The sequence below is a fragment of the Lates calcarifer genome, linkage group LG4, assembly GCF_001640805.2.
Source record: "Lates calcarifer isolate ASB-BC8 linkage group LG4, TLL_Latcal_v3, whole genome shotgun sequence".
NCBI lineage: Eukaryota > Metazoa > Chordata > Actinopteri > Centropomidae > Lates > Lates calcarifer.
In genome coordinates, this window is record NC_066836.1 from 12,296,570 (window position 1) to 12,322,430 (window position 25,861).

At 40.8% G+C, this 25,861-nt stretch overlaps 1 protein-coding gene across 1 annotated transcript in view; it reads left to right on the top strand.

The window, feature by feature from the left end:
* Positions 1-25,791, top strand: part of dpp6b (dipeptidyl-peptidase 6b) — a 60,376-nt gene extending 34,585 nt beyond the window's left edge. Inside the window, exons 2-26 of the mRNA XM_018676598.2 lie at positions 1,251-1,365; positions 3,035-3,133; positions 8,322-8,416; positions 8,526-8,600; positions 8,688-8,740; positions 9,217-9,298; positions 13,628-13,748; positions 18,364-18,518; positions 19,057-19,154; positions 19,269-19,395; positions 19,896-19,934; positions 20,076-20,183; positions 20,275-20,366; positions 20,465-20,512; positions 20,612-20,724; positions 21,509-21,556; positions 21,683-21,781; positions 21,880-21,949; positions 22,142-22,336; positions 22,423-22,477; positions 22,643-22,745; positions 22,855-22,910; positions 23,035-23,107; positions 23,227-23,300; positions 24,355-25,791. Coding sequence (XP_018532114.1) covers positions 1,251-1,365; positions 3,035-3,133; positions 8,322-8,416; positions 8,526-8,600; positions 8,688-8,740; positions 9,217-9,298; positions 13,628-13,748; positions 18,364-18,518; positions 19,057-19,154; positions 19,269-19,395; positions 19,896-19,934; positions 20,076-20,183; positions 20,275-20,366; positions 20,465-20,512; positions 20,612-20,724; positions 21,509-21,556; positions 21,683-21,781; positions 21,880-21,949; positions 22,142-22,336; positions 22,423-22,477; positions 22,643-22,745; positions 22,855-22,910; positions 23,035-23,107; positions 23,227-23,300; positions 24,355-24,501 — 2,340 coding nt within the window. The 3' untranslated portion in view covers positions 24,502-25,791. The remainder of the gene's footprint in view (positions 1-1,250; positions 1,366-3,034; positions 3,134-8,321; positions 8,417-8,525; positions 8,601-8,687; positions 8,741-9,216; positions 9,299-13,627; positions 13,749-18,363; positions 18,519-19,056; positions 19,155-19,268; positions 19,396-19,895; positions 19,935-20,075; positions 20,184-20,274; positions 20,367-20,464; positions 20,513-20,611; positions 20,725-21,508; positions 21,557-21,682; positions 21,782-21,879; positions 21,950-22,141; positions 22,337-22,422; positions 22,478-22,642; positions 22,746-22,854; positions 22,911-23,034; positions 23,108-23,226; positions 23,301-24,354) is intronic.
* Positions 25,792-25,861: the final 70 nt, after the last annotated feature.

The following is a 25,861-nucleotide window of genomic DNA, read 5'->3' on the forward strand; positions in this document are numbered from 1 at the left end:
GACAGCCTGGATTTTATTCAAGAAAACAGTCTGTGGTGTGTGTTTGTGTGTATATGTCAGAGAAACTGCACAGTGAAACCCTAAAAGATAAGATAGAACATTATTAATCCCAAAGGAAATTGTTGTGCCAGACATAGCTCCAAAACAATAAAGGAACAGTTAAATATACGTGAAAAAAAGAGAATAGAATAAAATAGGATAAATAAAAAAATATACGTACCAATATTTACACAATATATAAACAACAGATTTAACATACAACATTGTTAGTGGATGAATGATATGTAAAGTACTATTTCACATGATGGTGAATGATATTACACATGATAAAGAATGAAACTATGTTAACCATATTAGTAATATTGCATGTCATAACATTAACAGTAGTGTGGCTATCAGATATTCTTCCTGCAGAAGGGGGAGGAGTTATAGAGTTTAATGGACACAGGAGGGAAAGACTTCCTGTGGTGCTCCTTGGTGGCCTCAGTCTACTACTGAAGGTGCTTCGGTGTGACTCCACTGTGGCATGCAGAGGGTGAGAGGCATTGTCCATAATACTGAGGAGTCCTCTCTGCCACCTCGGCCAGTGACTCTGGTTCCACTTCCAGGACAGAAGCAGCTTTCCTGATGAACTTGTTGAGTCTATTGGCATCAGCTGCCTTCACTCTGCTGCCCCAGCACACTACAGCATAGAGGATGACGCCGGTCACCACTGACAAAAGGGCTTATAGATCAGAAAGTTTAAGATGGGTGTTTTCCAAGTAGTGGGCAGTTTTCAAGGCCATCTGATTGTTGCCTCCCACACTTCTGTTTTGTATGTCCTGTGGATTTTTGCAGTTTACGTGTTTTCAAATAGCTCTGATTAGCCATCTACCATCTGCTGGGCTGCGTGAAGAGAGCGGCTCATTATTCTGCCTGTTGTGTGTGCGTCGAAGCTGTAGCTCCTCTCCAGCTATCAGGCGCAGCTGCAGGGACTCTTCATATGCAAGCAGCAGGGAACAGCCAGAGGATGCAGCGTTAGTGCACACAAGTGGCTGAGTTGTCGGCGTCTGTGTGACAGCGAAGGAGCTGTCCTCCGGCCAATCTCTGCCTCCGACTGTGACAGCACAAAATACATCTGTCTCGTGTATGATGAGATGAACTCTAAAACGCTGTGTATCCATTTTGAGATCAAGCCTAGAGGAGTGAAATAATTTCATTTATTACTGCATTAAAGGTAATATTTTGGCGTGTGTGTGTATGTTTTTCAGGACCTCGTGGGCAGCGCTCCACCTCAGAGGAACTGGAAAGGGATAGCTATCGCCCTGCTGGTCATCCTCATCATCTGTTCCCTGATTGTCACCTCCGTCATCCTGCTGACTCCTAGTATGTAAAGTACACACACACACACTCACAAACACATATGCTAGCAATCAGAGTGTTCACCATTTGCATCTGAGCATTCACATTATGCTGCTACCAGATTTTTGCACATTTGATTCATGGAAAAATAGCTTTTTGAAAATTCCTTATTATGCATCCTTTTAAAGAAAGACAATGAAATTCCTGGATTCTTACCAACATTTTTATTTTTCATGACATGACCCAGTGTTCCATTAAATTTCACTGTAGTTTTTGAGACATTCTGGTAACAAACCAGACAAACAAATGAGATATAAATAATCATGATTTCCCCCGGTGGTGGTAACAACACACACAGTATTGAATCACCCTCACTTGCTCTCATTCTCTGCCTCAGCGAACATGTATTCTACACAGCCTTGAGTTTAAATTGAGAACAGCAAAAAACATTTTACACATCAGATGAAGCTGAGAGACCACATGCCTCTGCCAAAGATGCACAATCCTCTCAAGTGATTATTTTAATGGTGGAAAATGTGCAGATGTTTTGATGTTTGCTGCCTCAGTATACACATATCCTACACACATGCTGAGCTTTAAATTCAGCACTGCAAACACACCTCGAATGGAGGCCCTTTTCTTTCTTGGCAGCGGGATTCATCTTTTTCTCGCAGAGCAGGCAGCTATTTTAATTTGATAACCTTGTTTCAATGGGGGCAAGGTTTTACAGATGCCATGGTTTCTGCGGGTTGGTGATTGTGCACCGGTTTCATACAGAGGCAGGGTCATGGTCTCACTAGGTAATGGGCCTTTTAATGTGTAATGCCATTCAGGCCTGTTTAATGGAGATGATTATACAGTAATAGCTCTAGCCATTTGTCAGATTGGAACAGCATCAGAGATACCATTTGCCTCGTGTTGGAAATTAGCTTTCTCTCCTCACTTCGCAGCTTCTTGCCAGACAAGACAATTTTCCCAGATTTTTCAAGTCGATAAACACTTGACAACGTCTGACGTGGTATTTACACACTCAGATCCCTCCACTCAGTCACAGTGTGAAGCCTGCCGAAGAGTCTGTCAACTCGCTGTTTTGTGCACCAAGACCGGGCCTGTCAGCCGTCGTGACAACTCCCGTCTTAACGGTTGTTTCTTGAGTAAAGGTGTGGTAGGAGACAGTCAAAGGGCCTCACACGCTCGCTGCGCCTCTTTCCCTCACATCCTCATTTGTGTTCCCCTGTTGTCTGCTTCCACCTGCAGTTGAGCTGTCAGCTTCAGATCTCATTTTGAGTTTTGGGGATGGAAGGAGTTGCCCGCCCGCTGCTGGAAAAATGAAGAAGGCAGATGTGAACTGATGCTCTAAGATCAATAGAGCAATACCAGGGGCCCCTTTCTTGTTTGTGTCTTGTTCCAAATTGCTCTACCTATAGTGGGGAATAGAGATAGAAAAAGAGTGTATTATAGTGAGACGGTGACAGTCTCTGGTTTGAGGCTGTGGCCCCCCTGAGCAAAGCAACTTACAGACAAAAAAGTCAAAAGAGTTTCTTCAATTTTTTTTTGTAAACTAGTAAACTTACTTGCTTGAAGACTGAAGGACAGCGTCTTGAAGACATGAATGAATAAACATGTGAGCTTCTGTAAATCATATTTAATTTATGCCCTGTTTATTTATCTTTTTTGCGGACACACTCGACAGGTGAAGATGACAGCCTTGCCCTTAAGAAGAAAGTGACTGTAGAGGATGTCTTCGGTCCAGACCTTCGGATCCACGACCCAGACGCCAAATGGCTCAGTGGTGAGTGAATAGTTTGTCTTTGACATTTAGGATCTAACTCTCATGTCAAAAACACAAAACGCATTCAGACACATTATGTGACAGGCGTCGCTGTTGTACATAACTTTAAATATACAGCTGTTTGCAGACGTCTCGGCTCTGCCGGAGGAAATAAACACACACCCCGCAGCAAAAAGACATTAAAAATGTCTTAGAACTCTAAAAATAGTAATTGTGGCGTTTGTAAAAGTTTGGGCACCCGACTACTCATTTGTAAAGTCTTAACTTATTAGGCCTTAATTGACCCATCAGGACTTGTAAACCAGATCAAGAATCGTCATTAGGGATTCAGCCGATGATAAATTCTCTGACTCTGAAGCCTTTTGGTAACACTTAACAACCACAGGCTCCTCTAAGCAACTGACTGAAGATGTGAAGTGAGGCTAATTGATGCCTACAAAGCAGGGGGAGGCTATAAAAAGATATCAAAGTGCTTCCAGCATGAAATTTCCACTGTCCGAAATGTCATGAAGAAATAGCTGTAAAGGGGAACCGTGAAAGTCAAGACAAGATCTGGAAGTCAAAACAAAGTTGTCAGATAAAACTGCACGTCTGACTGCAGAGGAGCCGCGAGAAACTTGAGCTGACGTAGGAGTGGTGGTGCACCGTTCAGCTGCGCAGAGTCGATGCACAAACAGCGTTTACATGGAGCCTTGTCTGCGGCCTCATTGCTAAAGTCAGCGTCTGAAGTATGCAAGGCAACATCTGGACAATCCAGAGTCATTTTGGAAATAAATGCTGTGGACAGATGAAGTTAATCACAGTCACAAAGGTGTGTTTGGACAAAAAAAAAGAAGTGTCCTGTGAAAAGAACACTTCTGGGTTTTATATCTGTTTACCACAGGGGCTGTTTTTACTTCTGTCCACTTCAGCAAAATATGGAATTGGGGGGGTGCCCAAACTTTTGCATACAACTGTGTCATTGTTATTAAAATCTTAAGTATTTTCTTAGTTTTCCACACAGTAACGGTAGCAGTTGTAATTGTGTAATGCGCATACAAGTGCACCACCCATATAGACTGAGAAGACACCAAAATGTGATGCAGTGGTGAAACAATATTCATCAGAAAAGAACATGACTTATAACTGATATATAACATTACACGTTGCAAACAAAGAACCTTGTCTCCTCTCTAATTCTCTAGAAACAAAATCTGCCACAAAAACAATTCCCATCTTAGAACACAACTATGTGAAGAAACACAAGAAGTTATTTTTCTAATCATTCAACCAGAAGAACTCATCAACAGTCAAGCAACAAAACAGAAAAAAGTGTCAGTGTAAAAATATCAGGTAATAAAGCTTTAAAATCTCCATGGGAAAGAATCTGTCTTGAAGCTGTTGCAGTTCATTCCATTTAAGCAGTACACAGCACGTGAAAATAGTTCTGTTAGAGTTAATGTGCACATATTCGATATCTAAGGATAAATTGGACTAAATTGGCGACTGGACTCTGTACTGTAGTTACAGGATTTAACTAAGAAAAGAAATGTGACGTTGTAGGAAAATGAGCAATAAAGGATGAAAGTCACTTTGTCTTCAGTCTCACTTAAATCACATAACATGCAAAGCCTTTTCTCTGCAGGGAGATCATTAAACCTGCCTTTTTTCTATAGCCAATGGAACTGAACTGTGCACACAGAGATCTTTGACTTTTAGTTCATCTCTATCCCTCTTAAAAAACATCACAAGTGTAAAAACAACAATCACAGCTCTACAATGACTATGATCCTCTTTTCAAAAGACACAGATGTTATATTGTATAGATCTGCATAAATTCATTTTAGCTATAATTTTTTTTTCTGTCTGCAGAGAAAACAAACACACCCGTTTTCTAGCTCATTTAGTACGCACTACTAATTCAGCCCTGTGTGTTGGAGGTGTACAGGAAGATGGTGTAAACTGAACAGATGTACAGTAGGATGGGTTTGCTGTGGCCTCTGTAACCTTGACAAGGTAGCCAGCAGGAAGCTGTTTGCTGAGCTTGTTGGATTGGCTGACTCAGTGCCCTCTGGTGTTCAACAGGAAGCACTAATGATCATTTTCAGCGTCTGCAAGAGAAACTCAATCAGTGAGACTTCATTGTTAGATGGATTATGAGATTTTACCATGTATTGTACAACTAGGACAGATGAACAACAAGTCATTGTCACCTATATTTTTTATCAAGGGATATTAATTATTCTGTTTGCTTCTAAAGTATCAGGGATGCCTTGAGCCAGCCAAGGGTAACACTGATGTTTGGTCTGGTTGTGACAGGATCCAACGTGCAGAGCTGAGGAAGCAGCTGAAGCAGCTTTATAAGTATTGGTGTAGTTTAGAAAGTACTTTATCCAGATAATAGAGAAGAAAAAAATGAAAATTAAAGATGTGAGTGAACAGTTTGTGACTCACTGAAAAGAAATTTGATAAACTAAAAAGTTAATAAATCATCTGAATTTTTGGTGATTTTCACAATAGTGTGGAAAATGGTGTATACAGCAGACATCCTAACATCTGGATTTGACATAGAGGTAGATTTTGGGGTTCTCAGAGTTTACATATAAAGTATATAGAGTAGCCATTTTGATCAGGTGCTTTTTGTCATTTGTTAGTCATTTGAGTGTGTGTGTGTGTGTGGGGTTTTTTTTTTTAAAGAAAAACATCTTAACCCACTGATCTCTTAGTAGCTTTTTTTGGAGCTTTTAACCACATCTCACAGTCTTTGCTCAGGACAAACTGAACAAGAAAAAGCTCCAGAAAAAAATAGTAACTTTGAACAAAGAAATTATTGCCAACCTACTGTTTCCAAGGTTGAAAATGAACTTTCAACTTGGGCTATATGTTCATCCTTGGTTAGATAGATGGCAGCTGGTCATCTGAAATCTGGTGAAACAAACATGATGGATAATCTATTACATACTACTGTATATAACACACATTTTATATGGGTTTATTTAGTAATTAATTTCCTTCTGGTTTGAACTACAAAAAGCTAGCCTACAAAGTTTCTGTGTCCAGATTCAAGTTCTTTTTTCACATTTGAAGCATCTAATTTTTATATTGTAAACGAGGTTTTAAAATGTTATGTTGCACCACTTTGTAGCTTTTAGGAGAAAAGTGCCAGATGTACAGTCTGTAGTTGTTAGTTGCACTATCAAAAAGTTTTTGTCATGTTTCAAGGCAAAAGTAACTAGAAAAGTGTAGAAAAGTTTAAACTGCCTCTCTGAAATCAGATGGTTCAACAGGCAGGCTCTCACATTCATGTGCCAACACCTTATGCATGACTACACCTGGTGTCTTGCATGCATATGTTCAAAATACACAATGAATGTATATTATCACCTGTACATATGCAAACCCACACCTCCTGCTTGTGCTGACAGACACATTACGACCTTACATCTGTCCTTTTGTTCCACGGCGCAGACTGTTCCCCTGATTACTTACATTACCGGCTTATTAACATATAATTAGTTAAGTTCCTGTGTTTCGGTGCCCTTCACTCGTGGCCATGATGAAAACGTCCTCAGCACCTGATGAAACCCCGGCAATCAATTGTGTGACATTGCATCTTGTCAGTTAAGTTAATGCAATCAGCTCCCATTTGGTGCTAATGACCTTCTGATAAGAAACCCAATGGGACAACTTCACACTTCAGTAGTCCTCATCAATATTTTGTGGGCCTCATTCACAGCAGTACGTAATTGATCCCCATTGCTCTTTGATCACCGCTTGCCTCTGTAGTCTTTGGACTCACCTCTGAGTTTCTCACACAGATTCAAATCCAAAGACAAAGGATTCGACCTTCAGACTGATCTCTACAACAAAGAGTTGCTGCCGTTTGTCTGACACATTCATATTTTTTAAAGATATAACAGAATATAATATTGCCCAACAACCTATCAACAAGGCGCATCTGTGGCTAAATCTCCCCATGAAACAAAAGCACAGACACTGGCAACTGACTCACCACTGCCACTCTTTATGGCTCCCAGCTCAGATCCTCTTATGAAATTGATTTGGCTTAATTACACTTCCCATCCTAGACTCAATATGCACTAACATCATCAACTCTTGTTTGTCCCTTGTCACTAAAAATTGGCGATAAAGCCAAACAGGACTGTGCTACCCTGCAGGATGAAAATTTCCACCATCACAAACAGGTGTCACCAAATTAGTTTGGCTGTCGTGTCATGGCCTGAGCCAGGGACTTTACCAGTCTCATTGGTCTCATCCCACAAATCACTTCACAGTACAGATAAGACTTTACAACCCAAACCGGTGCAATAAAAATCTGACATGCTGCTCTTGTACATATATTGCACATATTGTATGTATATATATATTTGTTTATTTTATTTTATTCTTCTATGTCTATGTTATGTTTTCTTATTGTTTCTTAAAGGCTCTAATCTAATCTCTAATCTCTAATTTGTTGAGCAGTTGATTTCCATTTCTCTCTCTGAATGCTCATGTTTTACAAGGCAACAAATACGAAATATTTCAGAGAAAATCAGTCCGCACCCCCTGAGGTTTAAATGCTTTAACCTTTAAGCTTTAAATGATAGCAGGAGATGCAAAACAGAGTTAAATCTTGTACCTTGATTTTCCAAACTCTGGCATTTCAGTGCTAAGGTAATCAGAGAAAGTCATTCTGGCATTTAATGGGAGCTTCTCATAAAAGATGAAATGGTTTTGTAATCTGCGGAGCAGGATGACAAGGACAGAGCCATTATTGCAATCCACGGGGCAGACACCCTGCGCTGAGTGCTAGTGTGGACATATCACATACTCTGCCTTTATTAAGGCTGTCTTCCAGTGGGAGATGTTTTGATCATGTAAGTGAGGAATCCAAGATAAAGCCAGACTGACAAAGTTAGCAAGTAGCAGGTGAACATAATGGAGCATGTAGCTGCCAGGGAGCCAGATGTTCCCCCCGGGGAGCTGGCAGAGGGCAGTTAAGTAAATAGATAATAAGCAAATATTGGACGTACATTCATCAGGTTGCCAGAAATGCTACTCCAAATGAACAATAATATGTTTTCCCTATGAATTCAGGCCTCGCTTATTCTAGATTTAAGAAACACTGTAAAAAGTAGAAACTGTATCCTGGTGCAGTTTCTATCATCTCCTTCCCTGATTGTTATTTTTTATTCACTATTTACAGACAATGAGCTGATGTATCAGACGAGGGAGGGAGATGTTGTCAAGCTTAATGCTGACACAAAGGAGAAAACCGTTATTGTGCCGAAGCTGTTGTTTGTGAGTATCATCTTGCCTACAGTTTACTTCAAAAGCTGTAAGTGTGCTCTCGACTGCTACCACACTGGATGTCTTACTGCTGTGAGTGTGTGTTTCTGATCCCATCCAGGACAGATCCAGAGCCACCAAGTACCAAGTATCTCCAGACATGCAGCATGTGTTGTTTGCCTTTGAAGTAAAACCGGTGAGAAGCCCTCTGAGTTCCTCCGCACACCATATCATTTTTCCAGACGTTGTCCCTCTTTGACTGTGACGCTGTTTGTTTCCACAGATCTACCAACACTCCTATGTGGCCAAGTACATTATTTACAGCCTCGTGGCACAGTAAGACTCACCTCCGTTCTGTCTTCTTTTATTGTCTGCCGTCTTGCGGTCCCCTGACTGTCCTCTTCCTCTCACAGACCTCTGACAGGACAATATGCCCTCAGCCTGACCTCATGTGGAAAGTCCACTGACGTCAGCCCCATTTACCTTGCTTTAGCATGCCACGTTATGGGAATGCATTTAAGTTCAATTTAGTTTTGTGCGCTGCATTCAGCCTGGCCTGTTTTTAGCCTTTCATCCATCTACGTCTGCTTATTTCCCCACTGCTCTGTATTTGCAGTGAGCCAAGCATAGTCAGCGTGTGCTAAAAAAAGGATGTGGATGATTGATGAAGCCTACAGTGAGGGAACCATCCAAAAAACACTTGACTTCCTTGCTCCGACTGTGCATTTGTATTCAGTTATACACACGCGTTGTGCATGTTGTGTACGTACAGACAAATGCTGCATTGATTCTTTGATGTGTTGTCTCCGCAGGGAAACTTGGCCTCTGAACCCCCCTGAGGTGCATGAAGCTGCCCTGCAGTTTGCTGGATGGGGGCCCCGGGGCCAGCAGCTGGTAAGGAGGCCATACTCTCAAGATTACACTCACAGAATTCTGGCACACTGGTGGACATCTGTCTAAATCAGCCTGGCATCGCAGGGCAGGCTCAGCTGTGATTTATGGTTTGTCACAGTGGAGTGGACAAATCTTGTGGCAATGAGAGGTTTATCTACACTGTAATGACCATATTAAGAGTCCTACAGTGAACTTTCTTTGCTTTGACCTCTGTCAATGACACCAGGAAGCCAAAATCATTTTTAATTTTGTGACTTCATGACAACACATGAGCTGGTGAGAGCCTCAGTGGCAGATGGCATCTCAGTTGCACAACCCGTGGCTTGGACAGTCTGGGGTTTCTGTGGGGGAGCAAACACATGGCACTGTCTTGTGTGTGTGTGTGTGTGTGTGTGTGTGTGTGTGTGTGTGTGTGTGTGTGTGTGTGTGTGTGTGTGTGTGTGTGTGTGTGTGTGAGATCAGCCACATTTGGAGACATTTGGAGATTTTGTAGAGCGGACCAGTTGATAGGAGACAGTTTGGCCAATTGTGCAAATAAAATTTACATCTTAAATTTGGTTTCACTGCAGTTCAATGTGGCATTGTCACATTGTCATTATTTTTTGCATTGTACACTGGTATAGTGATATAAAATGTTTGTTGCTATGAAAAGCTAAAAGACTGCAGAAAGACTGACAAACAATTTATCTGAAGTCCTTGAATTCACCAGTTAAAAATGGCTTCTTTCCATTCAAAAAGTTGCTTATATGTGTTTATTTTCAAACCTTCATCCTCGACTGTACTTGTAACGAGCTGTGCAGGAAGACTATGAACAGGAATGCAAGCTGTTGTAAATTAAACAGCAGCAGTAGAGGGAGCTATTTTTGGTAAACTCAATATAAGTCTTTTATTAACCTCAGAGAGGGTTGGTTACGTGGCGTAGGCGTATCAGTAATTCTTTTGACCATGTTAAGTTCAAGCACTGTATGTTCACATGTTGTGAGCCCGAGATGAAAAAGAAGTAACTTTGCTACTGATTAGAAGTTAAACATGAAGATGTTTTACTGTTCTGTTTAGAACCTTTCTGATGCATTTAAACTACAACCTGAAACAGGAAACATTAATAACTTTAAAGCCCACGTATTAAAGGTCATGTCAGTCAGTTTGGGAGCAATAGAAGGTTTCAGTTCTCTGTTCTGAATGTTGGTCACTGAATTGCATATTTCATCTGATACTTTTTCCTCCCGAGACAAATGACAGCATCTGTTGTTTAAGCAAATGCCAATTATTAACATGTGTTTACATTCAAGTGACGACCTTCAGTGGCCATAGGATAGGGCTGTTGTTCTTAGGGGCAGTTACAAATTATGTATTTTGTTATTTCTGTCAGTCTTTACTTGTTGGTCTTTATGGTGTGTTTTGCTCTGAAGATAATTTATGTGCTGTTCATTTTGTGTTCATTTTCAACAAATCCAAAGCACCAAAACATTTATCCAGTGTAGCTACGAATTGCCTGTGTAAACATGATGCAGTTTATTTGTTTTGAGTAAACATACACATACACATACACCCTCTTGCTTCTGTAAATACTCACAAATGCAGTAAATGTGTATTAATCCACGGGTGAAAATAGTCCCCAACAAACTACTACTATTACTACAATTTACTCCTGTTTGAGTAAGTTTGGCTTAAAACTACAGTGCCTAGCTGTTTAGCAATTTCAAAAAATATATACTAATAATAATATTTGTGACTCATTTTTAAAGAGATACACCTTCAGTAGGAGTCAGTGTGTTTGGGGATTTGAATGCCCCACGTATTAGAAGTTAAAAAAAGAAAAGTACTAATGTTTTGGTCTTTTCATGGGATTTGTCGATAGTAAGAAAAATATATGCCTTATCCTTTAACAAGCTTAAAAGTGCCATTGATCCAAGCACCTGATAATCTTTTGGTTTATTTGCTCCCCTAATCCAATACTTTTTTATTTTTTTATTTTTTTTACCTTGTTGACTTTAAATTAGTTTCTGTTTGGACTGCTGCGCTTAGACAAACAAACAATCCTGCATTGCATCAGCTATTACTTCAAAGCTCTCTCTTCCTACATAATTGCTCTTATCGTATCATTTGCTTAAATTATAGATACATTGCTGTGGAAAATAACAACATTTCAAGTGTGTGATGAGACTTCGCTTTCCAAGGAGAAGAAAGCAGATTAATTTACATACGGTAACAGTGTACCTGATTGTTCCTTCCGCCACTGCTGTTACTGTAGCTCTGCGTTTGATTTAATGAACACCAGAGGTTACATGAGAAAATTGAGACGAGCGCTCGTCTTTTGTCTCTGTCTGACCTGTCAGTGTCAGACGTGTTTTCTTTCTTTGCTCACGGTTTGTGTGTAAAATGATTTCCCATTAAGTTGATCAGAACTGGAGCAATTTATCATCAACTGTTTCATCAGCACGTAAAAAAAAAAGGAAAAAAAAGAAAAAAGAAAAAGAAAGGTGTGTGTGAGTGTTTGTGACAGTATGGCTGTGTGCAGTGAGGCATTGGATATACAGTGAGAGGAGAAGGGAGATGAATCCTGCCACACTCCCCTCATTAAACTGCAAGCAATTACTCTACCGTGACAGAGCAATCAGTGAGGCTGGGTCAACACACACACACACACACACACACACACACACACACACACACTCTCCCTCTCTCTCTCTCTCTCTCTCTCTAGCTCGCACACCTGAGGAAGAGGTTATATTGACAGAAAGGAGGAGGGGGAAGAAGAGAGGGGCGGACTTGAAGGGGAGAAACGTATCGTTTGACAAAATTGGAAAATTTTTCACAAAAAAAAAAACACACACATGCACGTGGAGACGCGCTCAGACACAAATAAGGAAACCTGCTGTTCGAGCTCCACAGGTATCTTTGATGTTGCTACTTTGATCTCGCCACCCTTTTGAAATGGCTCTTTTTTAGCCTTTTGCTTATTCTCTCTTTTCTCTCATCTGAATCGCTTGAAGATTTATAAGTCAAGAGATTGCCACCTACTTTCTAAATAATTTCACTTTTCAGAGGCCATTCATGATCATTTACGATGAAGAGCTGTAATGGGTTCTCTGCTGACAATGAGTCCTTTAAACCTGGAGACTTTATACATGTTATAATCACTTGATTTTAATACATAGTGGAGCTGAATCAAGGTTTTACTGTTGAGTTGTGAGGCAGCTTTTGCCAAGGTATAACTCATAATAATTAAAATACTGAGAATTCAATTTTTATGCAACTCTTTGAAAGCTGCCTATGATTTTCATTTCATCCCATGGCAGTTTTGCAACATTCGCCAGCCACCAGCTTCCTTTGCTTTACACAGCCCTGCATTGATCTGTTTTCCTCAGATGTTGATCCCACAATATAAAACTTTGATTTTCTCAACAGCAGCCATAGATCAGAATGAAAGGAGCCACGTCTTTTCTCTCTGTCTTTTTGTTTTTTTGTTTGATTCTTGATTCTTGTGGTGGCGATTTGAGGCTTAGATTTAACTGAAGAGGTTTCAGCTGACAGCCCAGTCACGCCAAACACAGCCAGAGCTTCAGATACCAATCAATCCCAACATTCATCTCCCTCGTACTGGCACCGGGCGAAGCAGCGAAAACACTGGAGTGGATTGACAGAGGGTTTTTAAGTGTCACACACTCATCTGCCAGCGGTGTGTCTTAATTCCTTCAGGCGATGCCATCGTTGGTGCTGAGGGCTTAAATCAGCTGTCTAACCTGCAGTTTAGCTCAGGCACCGTCCACCCCCAGAAGACAGCGTAATGTCTCAATAAACATTGGGGGGAAAAATGGTGTGTTTGTGTTTGTGTATGCCTTCAATTATGTGTGTGTGTGTGTGTGTGTGTGTGTGTGTGTGTGTGTGTGTGTGTGTGTGTGTGTGTGCGTTTGTGCCTGCGGGGCCTCAGTCAGCTCCAGCGCCTTGATTAGCAACAGAAATGGCTTCATACTGCTTTGGAGAGGGATCCAGCTCAAACCGTAATGAGGCAAATATCCGTTAATACAGTGCTTAAGGCAGGTGTTGACTGAGACTGTATTAGCTTGTAAGTGTCATTGAGTGGGTAGCTGTGTCTCTATCTGGATTAAGATAAAGTCATGTTGTGAAAAGAGCTACAAGTGGGTTTGGCGAAAGGGCTCGTATTGTAAATAGAAAAATATGTGATGCAGAGGCTGTGGGAAAATGTGCCCAGCTTTGCACAGCAGGAAATTAAAAAGTCAGTGGAGCAGTACGCACATGACCATTTCAGATTACATGCAGTGGTACAGAGACTAATGATAGCCACTGCTCTGCATTTCTCGCCCCCAGATCTTCATATTTGAAAACAACATCTACTACAAAACAACGATAGAGAGCCGAGCGATCCGCCTGGTTTCCACCGGCCAAGAGGGAGTTGTCTTCAATGGCCTTGCTGACTGGCTGTATGAGGGTAAGGTGACTCTACCAACACCAAAATAAAACAAAGCCCAGGACAACGTCTCATCCATCATTTATATGTCGCAAATAGTGGACCCCAGGACAGAGTATAGATTTTTGTCACTTTCAGAATTAGCCAAAATGAAGGAAGTGAGTAGAGTCTAAAAATACATTAAATGGTCAAAAGTATGTGGACACCTGAGCGTCACATTTTCATGTCATCATTAAACATCTCATTTGAAAACCATGGGCATTAATATGCTGCTATAACAGCCTCTGTCCTCTGGGACCACTCTTTACAAACATTTGGACATTGGCTGCAGGGATTTGCTCCCATTCCCATTAGCAAAGTTGGAGACTAATGTTGGGATATCAGGCCTGGATCACAGTCTGTGTTTCATCCCAGAGGTGTTGGATGAGGTTTAGGCCAGGGCTGTGCAGGCCAGTCAAGTTCTTGCCCACCAAACTGGGAAAACCATTTGGACCATTCTTTTTGCACAGGAGCATGTCATATTGAAACTAAGCTATTGCCACAAAGTTGGAGTATCACCCATATATAAATGATTGATTGCTTATTTTTCTCCTCTTGCAGGCAGCGGAAATCTGTAAACTTGACAATAATATTGCCACCATAGGTGAACCTATTATCAACAGTTGTGTATATAGATATTAGAATTTATTTGTGGTCATGCTTCCCTCCACCTAATTATTCTAAGTCCCATATTCACTCTTCTTTTAGCTCTGCTCTTCTCTACCCTCTCCTGCAGAAAATATGTAGCTTTACTATGTTCACCAGTTAGTTGCTAACTTTGCCTATTATCAATTTGCTGCTGAGCAGGTAGCCTACATCTGAGCAGGTAGCCCTCATTTGTTTTTAGGGCCTTTTTGCAGTTGTCGGAGCTAACATGCTAAGACCAAACTATGAAAAACAGTCTCACTTCACAACAACATATGTGTTAACCTTTGGTCAGAAGTGTCCTCAAACTTTTGGACACATAGTTTATCACAAAAAAAAAAAAAGAAAAAAATTTGAAGACCATTTTAATCCAATCTTGTGACACTGGAATTGTTACTATGAGTCCAAGGTCCCATGTTCCCCAGATATATATGGTATGAAGAGGGAACATGACCAAAGGTCCCATGTTTTGAACATCCTATGTTCCCCAGCTCTATATAGCACATTATGGGAACCTGAAATAGGTGTTCTCCAGCTCTGTACTTGCTTAATATGACATGAGCTGTTGTGGGAACTCGTCAAAGGGCGTTCTGTTCCCCAGCACTCCCGTAATAGGCCTACACTCGAGGGAACTTATCAAATGGGTGAGGGATTAGGGTTGCTGAGTTTATATACCTGTTTCAAAGCCTTGTTCCAATAAAAAAAAGGAAAGTATTCATGAAATATTTTAACTTGAAACAGGCCAAATGTGGCCTTAACACAGTAGGAGGGTTAATGTGTCCTACCAGGATATCGAACTCGGTAACTTGGGACCCTGGGAACATAGATGCCCTCCACTTCCCCCTCCCCCGAGCCGTGGTGGGGGTTTGTGTGCATGATTCTATTTGAAAGAGCACAGCTGGCTACGTTTCAGTGCCCCTCCTTCACTAGACTTCCCATAGCTTGTCTTTGTGTTCAGGCAATTTTAATTAATTCATGTCTGCAGTGCCGCAATCTCTCTCAGCAGATGTTCAAAAGTCAGTATGCTTGTAATTTAATATGAGACATTTTCTGATTACTGCATATGTGAGACAAACATTCCAATTACATACCACTTGAATATGGCTTTGTTTACGGATGCGCTGCCATGTTTGAGACTAGTATTTGCACTGTGGAGTCATTTATAATAAAGTGTATAGGTATCGTGTTCAGTAAGTGAAGACCTCTTTTTCTGGCATTGTTATTATTATTCATTAATTTTGGATTTATTCAAAGAGCGGTTTGGGATGATAATTGCAGTGTAATTGTATAATGTAATTGCAAAATGCCAGTTATTATGAGAGAAATTGCTGTTATAGTGCATGAACTGCTTCAGGGTTGGCTCTAATCGGTTTTTCATTAATGGGATTATTTCTTTGTTGCAGACACAGAACATGACATGAAAGAAGTAATCCATTTTCAATGCTAAAGAAAGATTTGCCTTACTATATTTTCCCACTACATTTTGTGGATTTATCAGCGGATAACAGACTGTCGCACAAAAACAGAGATCATGTAGCACGCAGCTTTAACACACATCGCTCACAGCGTTAGCAATATGGACCGTGTTGTTCTGGTGAGATAGGTTTGGCAGGAGTTGTTGGAATGTGGTTCAAGGTGAGGCTGCCTCTTTTTTTCTAGTTATTTTGTGTTGCACAAAAATCCTCATCCTTGAGATGAGAGAATATAAACTTTACTGTGAACAGTTAATTCTCCCATCACAGTATTGGTGGCAGTCTGTTTTAAAGAGGTAGATTTCAGGTGAGGTATAGTATCTACATACACATATTTCATTTTTAAAATTAAATTTTTAAATATTTTTTCCACCAAATATCCTAGAGGAGTTCAACTAAAACCTCTAAAACTTAAATTTCTATTTAATTTCCACTTTACACTGAAAAAAGAAGGACAAACAAACCATGCCAGTTTTGTACCTGCACCATTTCATCAAATAGATTATGTTAGATGATGGACTGGCAGCTTCTGTATCAAATGATTCACATTTTTCTGAAATATTTAGATCTTAAGAAAAAAATCAAATAGAGTCATGTGGCTTTAAACAATTCTTTGCAAAAAAGAATTATCTGCAACCCTTTGATGTTGATAAGTGTTAACAATGATTCCTCAGCTGCCTTAATAAACGTGTGAGCTGTAACTTTGATCAAGAGATTGAAGAAAGTCTCCTGTAGAGCCTCAGGTTTGGGAGGTGGAAGAGATGAAATGATCTCTCATGAGAATACGATCTGTAGGTTTGTCTTTTCACACGTGGAGTCATCTGTACATAGGAAGCCCTGTGAGGTTTTGGTCTGCGCATGTGGTCCCTCCCCTGCTGATGGACGTTTAGGCGGCTGTATGTTCCCCATCTGACAGCACTGACTGTCATGTCACATCAACCTCACAACTCATTACAGGAAATATGAGAGTTTTTTTTTTTTTTTTTGTTATTTTCTATGAATCACAGATTCACTGTATGTATCCTCAATGTCATCAAACACACCATTTTAGTGAACAATAGGACAGGAGTCTTATTAAATGATGACCTTTCGAAATTAATGGATAAAATGAATTGTCAGGTGTTGTCCTCCTCATCTAGAATAAAGGTTATAGAGGAAATAGTGAGGGCTGAGGATCTGTGGGCACAGGCTTCCTGCTGCACTGCAACAAACTAGCTAGCCTTGGACTGAGAACTCACTCACCTGTATAGAATTCGATACTGAATGCACTGTGAAAACAGATTTATTGCCCAACATTATCAATGATAACAAAGTCACAGATCCTCACCAAGGTTGAGCTGATTTTGCCAGGACAAGGCTATTGTTCAGATCTCCACATGTATATATGTCTACATGTGTACTCTTGGGTGCGTTTCATAGAGTACTTCTGCCCCCTGCTGGATGAAAGTCACTCATCAGGAGAAAACTACCCTGTGAGTTTATGCTGAAATGTCAAGCCCAGCCTTTCAAAATAATCAAATTTTTCTTTTGAGGAGGTGTTTCAGGTGTTTTCTGCACCTTTTGTATGGGTTTCTTCCCAAATGTCAGCTCCCTCAGTTTACAGTACGTCTGTCAATCGATCAAAGCCCGGGTTTAAACTCATGGGGAGTATTTCAAGGCTTTGTCTTTCCACTACCGCCAACAAAACCTTGAAGAGTAGAACAAGTCACGGCAAGGAAAGCTTTATTTACACAGAGAGAAAGCACATCACTATATGCTCTACTGAAAGATTATGAAGGGAAGAGAGAAGAGGGAAAACGGCAGTCACAAGAACTATACCACTGAACAAAGAGGTGTTCTGTGGTATAGTTCTTGATTAATGAAGATGGCACTCACTGATAACAGCATATATTCATGATGCTTTGAATGAATATATCAGTATTTAACTCACAATCTACATTGACATGGTGTATTTAAAAGCCAGCGTTTGGATTTCAAACTGTCAAAATTTAATATGAATAATTGATTTATTTTTCCTCACTGACAGTACAGGGAATGGACATCATAAATCACGCAGGCTGCAAATATTATACTAGTGTCTGTTCAAATGGTGACACATTGGAAATATCTTTATCAGTGTCAGAATATTAAGTACATAAACAAAGACTAAGAGAAACGCAGCAGACAGAGCAATAAAATACACAACATATCTTGATGAAGCCTGTGAATATTCTCATTCATCCAGGTCATAGTTATCTCAAGGAAAAGTTTAATCGAAAGCAACCAGTTGGACCAGTCCCAGCCTGGTCAGATGCGAACACGAACTGATGAAGCCTCTTGGATGAGAGGTGAAACGTCTTCCTAGACTATAACTAAGTCCAGTTGCTTTCGATTAAACTTTTCCTTGAGATAACATATCTTGATCTTCAAAAATGTGTCCTGATCTTCAGTTTCATGCGTTCTCCACAGTGTGTGTATCATCTGGTTGCTTTATATTTCAGAGGAGATCCTGCAGACCCACATTGCCCACTGGTGGTCACCAGACGGGCTGCGGCTGGCCTACATGACCATCAATGACTCGCTGGTGCCGAAGATGGAAGTCCCATTTTTCACTGGAACGCCGTACCCCGCCAACCTGGAGTATCACTATCCCAAGGCGAGTTGGATTCAGTCACAATCTATTGGCTGCTTTCAGTCTTTTTTTCTTCTATCGTGCTGATGATATTATATACAAAAGGTTTGGGAGGAAATATTGACATCTTTTAATTAAGTAAAGGCAACAATACCACAGAGGGAAAAAATTTACTTAAGATGTCAAAAGTAACAGTACTAATTACACCAATGGCTCCTTTCAAACTGATATATTTAATCTTTGTTGTGTGCATTATTGGAATATTATTGATTCATTAACTTGCAAGCAGAATTTTTATGCTAATTTTAAAGTTTATATGCTGCTGGGTAGTTTAATCTATAGTGTCTATATAGTGGAATAGAAGTACAAATGATCCTAAAATGGAAAATACAGGTGCCTCAAAACTGTACTTAATTAGTGTACTCAAGTAAATCTACTTAGTTACATTCTACCACTGTATACAGAAGACTTGTTTACCTCTGAAGAAAACAGAAAGACAGTTCCTCACTGTTTTAAACTGAAATCCAATCTGACCTATCTAATTTCCTCTTGGTGTTTTCAGGCTGGGGAGGAAAACCCTGCAGTGCACCTGTCTGTGGTGAGCCTCAATGGTCCCCTGCACACGGTGGTGATGAAGAAACCTGATGACCCCCGAATAGGGTGAGTGACAGTGCCAAAAATAGCCCTGGAGCATTTTCTCAAGGTAGTCGTCAAGACAGAGGTTGTCAGTGGCGGTGATGTGTTCCCACCCTGTGTACCCTCCTCTTTTTTCAGGAGGGAGTTTTATATCACCATGGTGAAATGGGCCACCAGCACCAAACTGGCTGTCAACTGGCTGAACAGAGCCCAGAACAACTCTATCCTGACACTGTGCGAGGCTACGACTGGAGTCTGTATTAAGGTGAAACATTTGGCAGATTCTTCTTGGCAAAGTGAGAAATCTGCTGCTACAGGATAGGTCTGGTGATATTCATTGTTTTTCTTACTGTCAACAAATCCCACAAGACCAAAACCCACAATGAATTTAACAAGTATGGCTTGTGTAGCCTGATATAGCTTATTTTATTCATACTCTTTGGGACGAGTCAGATGAGAAGATTGATACCAATCTGGCTCATGACCCACCCCCAAATTAACAGATAGATATGAGGTATTGATCATCTCAATGAAAGTAAATAAACCTGTTTATCAAAATGTCAAACTTTTGAAATGAATGGGATTTGGTCCAAGCGCCACTGATTAGTTAGAGAAGTCAGAAAGTACAGACTCTTGTTTTGGCTCTCTTCAAATGATTTGTTGACCATAATAAAAATACAGACAGATTTATCTCTTTTTTTAATGTAATTTGTTGGGCTCAAAAGCTTTCACCTCAGACCCTTATACCTCTCTTATTATTTTCAGAAACATGAGGATGAGAGTGACAACTGGTTGCACAGACAGGTACGTGATCGAAACACTGCATGCCTGTTGCAGTTGGTTAAAAAAAACAGACTTTACAAAAATCCCTGTGGATGTGTCGTGGACACAAACTTTGTACACACATGAGGGTGTTTTGTGTTTTTGTTTTTTTTTTCTCTCCAGAATGAAGCACCACTCTTTGCCCAAGATGGACACAAGTTCTTCTTCACCAGAGCAATTCCTCAGGGTGGGAGAGGAAAGTTTTTCCACATCTCTATGTCCACCTCGATGGTAGGTAACGGGAAGAATTATCCTTATGTTGTTTGTCCTTTTGAGGCTTGGCACAAAGTGTTTACTGGTGCCCTGTGTTATTCTTTCCCAGCCTAACACTAGCACAGACATACTTCAGTCCCTGACCTCTGGAGATTGGGACATCACCAGAATCTTAGCCTTCAATCATGAAAGGAACCTCATGTAAGACATTTTAGATATTTTTGCATATTTCTAACAAGCAGTGCTGCAGAGTCAGGGGTAATTCTGTCATTTGGTGATGGTGTTTGGATGTTTTTCAGATACTTTCTGAGCACAGAGGATGACCCCAAACGACGGCACCTATACAGGTAGGATTGTATTGGAAGTTGAAAGCGCTTCTCTGTGTTGAGTACGGGCTGAGTGCTCTCTAAGGTATGCAATGATACTCTCTCTGTGCCGTCCCACAGTGCTGACACGATCCCTCCATTCAACCGCTGCTGCCTGTCTTGCGAGTTCAAGTGCGGCTACGTGGATGTTTCATTCAGCCACAACATGCGGTACTTCTTACTCAACTGTAAAGGTGAGCGTCGTCGACCTCCAATCTCTCCACTCAAGGCTTGTTTTATAACCGCGGACTGTGAGAGTGTTTTTACATCCCAGCACTCCTGAGAATGAAAGTGTTCAGGGAATGAACGCAGAGAAGCCGTGTTCGGTGGAAAGTGTAATTGAATTAGTGCTCCGAGTCAGGTTGAGAGCTCATATCGAACTGGACATCAGCAGATAACCTCAAACTGCCGCTGGATCCCTCTGATTAGCCACAGAAATAAATGTCTCGCCTGACTGCAGGCCAACAGTCGTTTTAGTACCACTGGGCTGCTGGCGGACAGACTCTGCCTTTTAGTATTTGTGTTGTTGTTTACTAGATGTATTCCTTGTGTTCCTCAGAGACACTGTCATTTCCTTCTCCCCTGTGGCTTCAGCACTGGGACACAATAACACAGTTTCCATGGAAGCTGATTTGTTTAGGGGGCTTACTCCAGAGAGGAAAAGTGCCAGTAGCTTTCCTCATTAATTGGATCTTTGGAGAGCAGCTCCATTGTGAAATAACAAGCTACTTCCACATGGGAGGGAAGTAGATTATTAACTTTAGAGCTGGCTGAGAGGCCTTGTTTCTGAAGGCTGTGTAAGATAAGAGAGAGATGAGTCTTTTGCAGAGAAGGGTTGTGTTTCAGACTCTTGTTGCAGGCATATGAGCCTTTTGTCAGTGTCTTCTTACAGGATATTTTATCTTGCTCATCAAATTAAATTCTATTATTACATTCTTGTTAATGGATCTTTTTCCTTCCCTTTCCTGTTCTTTATAGGCCCAGATATACCGAGTGTGGCTATCTATAGCACAGAGGACAAACAGAGTGAGTGTTGTGCTTCGACACCTCAGTGCACAATACTCTGGACTGAACACACTGTGAATATATTTTCATTGAGAAATTTGTCATTGAGAGATTCTAACAAAGGACCCGCTTTCTCTTGCGCTGCAGAGGTGTTCGACGTGGAGACAAATGAAAAAGTGAACGACACGTACAACAACATGCAGATGCCCAGGGTGGAGAACGAGACCATCACCATAGACGACTACAGTACGTGTCCACTTCCTGGTTGAATTACCAAATACAAGATTACCTGCCAGTCTGCTTTTATTATAAGGCTGCCATTAACCCCGTTCTGTCCGTTGTAGCTCTGACAATGCAGATTCTGAAGCCAGCTGGATTCGTAGATACTGCGCATTACCCCTTGCTGCTGCTAGTGTACGTATGACCACATGTGACTGCATATCGCACACTTGTAAATTTGGGGTTGCATTCATTGTTCAATGGTTGTTCAATCCAGAATATATCAGGATTGATGTGTGAAACTGGTGGAGTACCCCTTTAATATGCTGAAGATGTTTCTTCTTCACAAATCACACCATCACTATGTCTTCCATATCTTTTCCACAGGGACGGTACACCCGGAGGACAGATGGTAACCGAGCAGTTCCAGGTGGACTGGGCCACAGTTCTGGTCAGCAGCTTCAGCACCATAGTGATCCGCTTCGACGGCCACGGCAGCGGCTTTCAGGGCACCAACCTTCTCCACAAAGTCAGGAGAAAGCTGGGAACTTTCGAGGAGAGGGACCAGCTGGAGGCCCTCAGGTCAGACCGCTGCCAGAACTGAGAGCGTGACTGCGCCGAAGGGCCTCGTGGTTTTTAAGCTTTAACTTACTTTCTTACATTTGCAGGTTCATATCCAAAAAGCCTTACATTGATAAGAATCGAATGGGAGTTTACGGAAAGGTAAGGGGAACACAACAATGCTCAAAGGGGTTGCCATCATTTTGATTTCAGTTAGCGGCATGCCTTCATAGAGATACAGTGGCTGTCTTAAATGTAAAATAATTATAACAAAGTGTAATTAATCAGACTTCTTGGTGTGATTCTGTCTCTTCTGTCTTGGTTCAGGCCTATGGAGGATATTTAGCCACAATGCTTTTGGGCTCTGAAGAGTTTACCCAGCTGAAATGTGGAACAGCAGTCTCACCCATCACAGATTTTGAGTTATATGGTATAACATCCTTGATATTCCTCTTTTGTGGATGTCTTAAAGACTTTGTCTAAAAGCACTTGACATTTCTAAACCTGTGTTTTGTTTTGTTTTTCCCCCCAAATTGCAGCATCTGCATTTTCAGAACGATACCTTGGGTTAAAGACAGATTCCAGAGTATACACGGTATGTATATGTCTCTTTATCCAAATATATCCAACAAGATTCTTTGCTGAATTGAACGGAGATGTAGTCATTATTAAAAGAATGTTGATGACATGGTGGATGTTGCTTTTCTTCTTTCCTTCAGATGGCAAATTTAGCACACAGAGCGGGTCAACTTCTGGAGAAACAGTACTTGATAATTCATCCAACTGCTGACGGTAACAGACAAGTGTCTGATTTCTTTTTTTTTCTTCTTAGTACTGCAGAGAGTGAAGCACTAATTATCTTACTGTGATTGGTGTCTCATGTGTCAATCTTGTCTTTACCACCACCACAGAAAAGGTTCACTTCCAGCACACGGCCAAATTTATCAACCATTTAATCAGCGAGAAGGCCAACTACACTCTACAGGTGAGCTACAGGTTTTGAAAGAAAGGTGTATAATGAAACAATTTTTGGTTGCTGTAAATGTTCCTCCTCTTCACACTGGCTAGACTGATTCTACAACTCGTACCTCCTCTACAAAAGTCTTTCTTCTAAAAAAAAGTTAGTAATAGTTAGCAACTGCCTTTTTTAAGACATGTAAAAGCCTAAAAAAAAAATCACAAGTGGGGTATTTTCTGATGTATTTTACGTCGTAGAATAAAACGTGACAATGTCTTGAGCTTGTGTTAACCACAGACCTTATTTCAGGCATTCAGACACTGTTGTGAGCTCAGTCTCACTACAAATCCCTAGAATGTGTCTGACTGCAGTCTGTGTATACTCCACCCCAGCAGCTCATGTTGACTTGGATTCTGTCCAATCACAAACAAGTGTTGTCCCACACTTTCCTTTATCTGAAATATTGTTGTGTTTTCCGAGATGTTTTTGTTTTGTGAAATGTTGTTGCGCTTTGACCTTCAGGGTCATCATACTTTTCAGATGCAAGTAGTCACAGCCACAGTAATGCTCCACATTTAATTTCTTCTCAGTCTGAAATTCCTTTTTTGTTACAGCGCTATTCCTCCATTGCAGTTGAATTTTGCACTAAAATGAGCAACATTTTTGAAGGTAACCAACTAATTTGCTGACTGCTGAAGTCTCAGTTAGCTTCAGCTGATCTTGAAATGAAATTGCATTAAGACACTTAAGTGTTCAGTCATTTGCAAACCAATATTACCACATGGTCCATTGGACTGGATTGTGTGATACGATTGAATGCCCCTGAACACCTGCTAATAGACTTTGTGGGGACATTGTTTTGCCAACTGCTGGTCAATGAACTTTAAATCTCAATGTTTCACTGTACAGGTAGACACAATTCTGAACATGGAAAATAAAGCAATTTGAAAGGAAAATATTTTCTCACATTTTAGGCTACACGAGTAAATAAAAAAAATAATTTTAAGACTAATTAATAATGAAAGAGTTGCTAGTTCTAGCTCTGTTATCTGTTAATCCATTGCTCTGTATTTACCTACAGATCTATCCAGATGAAGGACACTTCCTACACACTGAAGGGACACAGCAGCATCTGAGCCAGTCTCTGGTCAACTTCTTCGAAGAGTGTTTCCGGGTGCCAGAAGTGCTGACGGACGACCAGCAGGAGGAGGACGAGGACGACAGTTAAGCCTCCTCCTCTGACCAGCCCCCACCCCACCACCACCACCACCCCCACCACCCCCACCCCGGCCAGCTACAACAGCACAATATGCAACAGATCTTTCTAACCCAGTCAACCCACAACACCTGATTTGAGCTCTACTCTGAAGCATGTGCAAAAGAGGCCTCGGCCTACATCCAACTACCCACCCCCAGCTACCCGCCCCACCCCACCCCTCTCTTTGTGCTGACCAGGAAACCAGTCAGGAAGACATGAATGAATAAATCTCTGACGTGAGAGTCGTATCTCTCTCTGCTGTTGGAATAAGTGGACTAGCCCTCCCTCTGGTGGACAAATAGAGGGTCAACATGACATTCACTGAGCAATGTGTCTCCATTCCAAACCAGGTACGTTAATCGAGCGCTTTGCAGCACAAAATACCCCCTCAGTGGAGATCAGTACATTATTTTGAGATTTCACTTTTGAAAGGCTGCCAGTTTCTGATAACCTTTGCCAACCGACCTACTGATTATTGTGTTCATGAGTACAATTACTGCTACTTGTTTCTCAGACTTTCTCTGTTCAGTGTCTTACAGTAGTACAGTGTCTATGAGTGGATGTCTGGCTGCATCAGTCCTTAGTTGCTTTATAAATTGAATTGTACTCCAAGAAAAAAAAAAAAAAAACAACAACAAAGTGTTGATACAAAAATGGTATGAAATCATAGGTTTCCCTCCTCATATATCTGGATTGAACTCTTCTTTTAGTCACTGTGCCTTACTGTGGGTGAGATGTTCATGTTAGGAGCCCACATGACGTTGAAAATGATTAATATGGGTCAGCCTTGTCTGAACTGTGCATTCTGTTGACAACTCGAACACAGATCATGATTTAATTTCCTCTAAGGATAGCTGGTTATTAGTGAGCTAAGTATTTTTAAAAAAGAAACAGAAAAGAAAAAAAGCAAAGAATGGCACATTTTATCTCAGAACAGGGAAAAGAATTGAACACAAAATAACTTTGTCTGCTTGAAAGATGGTATTATACTGACAAAAATGTAAAGAATATTTAGTTTGCAAATACAGTTTGTGGTATTTACCTTCCAAACTGGCGTACTGACAAGTTAACTATGCTGAATTCTACATTATTTTGTGAATTTTTCTTTGACTTGTGTGTTAAATGGCTTGACTCCCTATGTCACTTCTGTTAGTATTGTCAGTGGTTTCTAGTCAGCTGATGTACAAAGTGTATAAATCTTATATTGTTTAAGTCTTTATGTTGTACGTGCAACTTGTATATAAAGCATTTTGAAATGTATCACTTCTCAGCTTTGTCACTTTACATCACTTGTAGGGTGTAAACCAACAAAGTGTGTGACTGGTATCTT